Source organism: Cynara cardunculus (genome assembly GCF_001531365.2).
Source record: "Cynara cardunculus var. scolymus isolate 2C chromosome LG 16, CcrdV1, whole genome shotgun sequence".
Classification (NCBI taxonomy): domain Eukaryota; kingdom Viridiplantae; phylum Streptophyta; class Magnoliopsida; order Asterales; family Asteraceae; genus Cynara; species Cynara cardunculus.
In genome coordinates this window covers 1,905,609-1,910,261 of record NC_037543.1, presented here as the reverse complement: position 1 = coordinate 1,910,261, position 4,653 = coordinate 1,905,609, and the positions used below count along the sequence as shown (strand labels likewise).

The 4,653-nt window shown below is 33.5% G+C and overlaps 1 protein-coding gene across 2 annotated transcripts; it reads left to right on the top strand.

Annotated features, from left to right (window-relative positions):
• The first annotated feature begins 283 nt into the window (after positions 1-283).
• On the top strand, positions 284-3,522 carry LOC112499667 (zinc finger protein CO3). 2 transcript variants are annotated; one of them, XM_025102990.1, is made up of 4 exons: positions 284-924; positions 1,277-1,453; positions 2,982-3,110; positions 3,403-3,522. In XM_025102990.1, the coding sequence occupies exons 1-4, from the start codon at positions 415-417 to the stop codon at positions 3,508-3,510; spliced, it is 924 nt and encodes a 307-aa protein (XP_024958758.1). In that variant the 5' UTR covers positions 284-414; the 3' UTR covers positions 3,511-3,522. The 2 variants fall into 2 exon arrangements, with proteins under 2 accessions (XP_024958758.1, XP_024958756.1); XM_025102988.1 differs by having other exon boundaries at positions 284-996.
• The last annotated feature ends 1,131 nt before the right edge of the window (positions 3,523-4,653 follow it).

The window sequence follows — 4,653 nt, the reverse complement described above, 5'->3', positions numbered from 1 at the left end:
ACCCTATTTTAAGTGGGGTTTTCAGTGAAACAACTTCTTTATCTTCCAGGATAGAGGTAAAGTCTAAATACCTACTACTCATCTGTGTGGGGTATGCATATCTACTACTCTTTCGAGATCCTATTTCGTTTGGGATTTACTGGTTTATTTGGTTTAAACCTATCGTGAGTTCAAGTTTCACCTTTGTTTCACGAATCAAGAGGGGAGAAAGGTATCCGTCATCAAGATCGTTAGAAGTTCAAGTTTCATTTTTTCTCGTCCGGAAAGAAAGACCAAATTGCCCTTTTTCAAGATCGTCATACAATCAAGTTCGACCCTTTTTACCCAGACATATCTTGGCAAGTTTGAGTTTCGTGTTCGGTGACAAAAACACGAAAATCAGTGTATGTTGATTCAAGATTCATCATATTTCCAATGTCTTCTGATTTGTGTGAATTTGAAGAGTGTTTCTTCACTGACCCCTTCTCACCATTGAGTGATTCTTCCACCATTGATATCCTCAAAGCTTTTCAAGAAAATAGTTACAATTTAAACCCTTTATCATCAACTTTGACCCATGAAAATCTTGACACCCCATTTGATGAAATTGACCAAATTGCCCCTACCACCACCACTACCACCCTTCTCTCTTCCTCCCCACCAAGCCACCAACTTGAAAGCCTATCTCTTTACCAAATGGGCAATGCAGTAAATTCACTAGATTTGTGTCCTCTTGAGGTCAAATCAGAAGATGGTCAACTACCCTTTTATGATTATTATGTCAACACCAATTCATTCTTGTCACACAGTTGTGGTGGGTCTGAGAATGCAATGAAGATGATGCAGAGGAGTTACAGCAGTAAATCTTTTGATGGAAGATCAAATGGGTTTCTTTCTCAACCAATAATGGACGGTTTGATTGAATCATCAAATCTTCATTCCAAGGTCCTTACTTCACCTGATCATAGCTTCTCTTCCAGCCATATGAGAAGGGTTTGCAGCACTGGTGACTTACTCGTTAGTCGCATAATCCAATTTTGACTTTTTTGGGTCAAATTAGTTCATCTTTGACATAGAAATCAACACGAATTTTCGTTTTTATGGTTCAAATTGATGATACGTTACGATTTCAACACATGTTGGGGTTAAATCCCAGAAAAAAGGATGTTCAAATTGGATTAACGAAAATTTCAAAATCTGAAAGTTGACTTTTTGTTGAAAGTATGGTTTTTTTTTTGCTGTTTATTTATTTAATTATTTAATTATTTAATTATTTAATTATTATTCTTGAATTTAGAGCTCGAACAGCAAGCAGACAAATGAAGGATTGTCGTCAAGTGCATTAGCGACGGAAGGTTCATTCATGGAGGAAGCAAGTTTCAAAGTGGGGCGTTACAGTGCAGAAGAAAGGAAAGAGAGAATCTTGAGGTACAGAGCCAAAAGGACACACAGAAACTTTAATAAGAAAATTAAGGTAATTATTTTCTCCCAATTATATATATATATATATATATCATTTATATATATTAAGGATCAAACAAGAATACTAACTATTTAAAAGAATCCGAAAACAGTTAAATTACGTGTAAATCACATGTGATTTTACATTAACGGCAAAAAAAGTGTGTGAACGACCCTACGGCCGCGTCTTCGGGTCATGTGAATCACGTGTGATTTTTCCATTTTTTTTATTCTCTTAAATATGTATCATTCTCAAATCCGTCTCTCTCTCTCTCTCTCTCTCTCTCTCTATATATATATATATATAAACATGGGATCATGTGAGACAAGGTTGTTTTCGTGAGACATGTGAAACACGATTTTTACACTTGAAACTTCACAGCAAAACACTGTGAAGGTAACCTTCACAACATTTTGTTGTAAAGTTTCAAGCGTAAAAATCGTGTATCACGAAAATAGCTTTGTTTCACGTGAACCCAACCTTATATATATATATATATGAAAATGCAATCAATTTGTAAAACGACAAGAAGTTCCAAGATCATGTGTAGTCACATGTGATACAAACATGTTGTGTTGATTGGTCGTAAGTGGGAGTAGTCTGCATTCTTTTGAACATGTTGTATCACATGTGATTTTACTATGTAATGACAACTGAACTTGAAACTCGTTGCACAATTATTTTTAAACCTAATAAATCGTACAAACTTACAAATCAATTTTCATGTGTTTTTTAATATATGAAACAACACATGCAAAATACAATGTTTATATAGTGTTATTTCATATATGAAACATCCAACACCACTTTACGTGTGAACAAAAGTACTAAATGTTTCACATGTGAAACGGAACTTGTGCATTTGTACAAGTTGTTTCATATATGAAATAACATATGAAAAACGATTGGTAACTTTATACAAATTATTAGGTTTGTAAAAGAAAAATACTCTGTATAGAGAAAGAGGGAGGTTCAAGGGAAAAACCTCAAAAAATGAAGGAAAAAAAAAACTAAGGAACACCCTGGTAATCATTTATCTGGACTGTATGCATGTGTACATACAAGTAATATAAGTTCTTTCTTTGTTTTTATGCATATGTGCATGTTATGACAAATTGCTTACAAGTTACTTATACGCACTCATGCATACCATTCAAGGTGAACGATTACCAGAGTGTTCGTCAGTTTTTTTTGCAGTTTATATATAGGTGAATGATTGTGTGAGAAGAGAAGTTATGGTGAGAAGCGCGAGAAGAAATTTGAACCCTTGATCACTTTTAATCTCATTCCCACCCGTGAATTGCGTTTTAGAAGGGAATTAATCCAGGGCACCTCATTAGTGTTGACGTTCAATTATGATTGATCTAAGAGTGAAAATCTTTCTTTATAGAAATAGTTTTCAATCATGGGATGAATATGTTTCTATTTAAACCATCCTTATGTGTGTTTTATAATCCAAAATATATCTAAAAAATAAATTGCATTTTTTAAGATAGAAAAAACATGTGTTAATTACGTTACTATTCTTTTTATATAACAGTATGCATGCCGAAAAGCTCTTGCTGATAACCGACCCAGAATTCGTGGAAGATTTGCACGTAATGACGAGCCTGTAGAGATGCCTAAAGCTTCGACTTTTCATCGATATGAAGACGAAGATGAACTTTGGGTACGTATTATGTTTCCATCAATCAGTTCTAACGCTGTTGAATGGCATAACTCAGTATTTTATGCCGACAATAGATGGGGTCAATCCATATTTTTAAAATAACGTTAGTTAACAAATAGATAAACTTATTAATCATGCTTTTGTCCTATCTGTTGTCTCGTATAAGGTATAACTAGAATTGTGATTTTGACGTTTTTAGTATTAAATAATGATGTCCCTGTCGAAAACGTATATTCAGATAAAAAAAATGTATTTCCATTTCTACCCTTCATATATTTTGTGTTACTTGTAGATGGATGGATTGCAAGAAGAAGAGGATGAAGGAATACCAAGAGGGCAATTGTGTAACTCTTACATGCCCATCACCCAATTTCACCAATTTACTTATTTACCTAAATAAAAAATAATATTTTTTGCTTAAATATGTATGTGTCATCTTTTTCCCTTTAGAATTAGTGAGAAATTAGATGGTTATTGAAAGAAATAAAAACCCATTTTGGTTCATAAAAAATAGACTTAAAAGGGTATTTTTGTAATTAATAATATTTAAACTGTTGTAGTTTCATATTTAACAGTGGCGTAAGGTAAAAGCTGATAAGAGACAAAAGAAGCTCGAAAGAGAAGGGAACAAGTTGGTTTGAAAATAATTGATAGGGCATCTTAAATAGATTCATAGAATACCAAAATTACATCTCTGACGTGTAGCTTAGTTGGTAAAGACGTGAGACAACTTTGTCCAAATACAAAACAGGTTATAGGTTCAATCTCGGGCCTACTACTAGTCTCAGCCATTGAGTGAAACAAAAAAATGTCTCCTTACATTGATGTAATTGGAAATGGATTCTAGTGGGCCCAATTGGAATTGTCAGTAATCAACTTTTGTGCAAATACAAAACAGGTCATGAGTTCAATCTCGGGCCTCCCACTGGCTTCACCATGGAGTGAGCCAAAAAATATCTCCTCACATTGATATAATTGAAGGTGGGGTCCATGTAGACCGAGAGCGACTACATGCTTTTGCGGGTAACCCGGAGTCACTCAAGGGGATTTTTATTCTTCCTTGAATTTGAACCTGTGACCTCGAGACATTTTTAATCTTTGAAGCCCAAGCTCAAATTAATTAGGCACCACTCTTGTGGTTAAAAATAATATTATCGATATAAAAGCGGAGGGAATATTTGCTTTTTGTCATTAATATACTGGTAGATTTATGTTGTATTTTATTTTTAACTTATTAAATATACTGAGAGGAAAACTTGGCTGATAAAATGGGTCGAACCAGTCAAAAATCGATCGAAATTGTTTGAATACATATATTTATTTTAGGAGTAAAGTTCAATTTTGGTTCGCACGTTTGCAATTTTTAACGAATATAGTTTCTAAACTTCAAAAACCTGAATATGGTTTCTCGCATTTGTCAATTCTCAACAAATTTCGTAATGATGATAAATAAATATGTGGAATTGTATAAATTTATCTATAAATTCAACATTATAATTTTCTAATTGGTAAAATAGACAATTTAAACAAATTCAGACAGTAA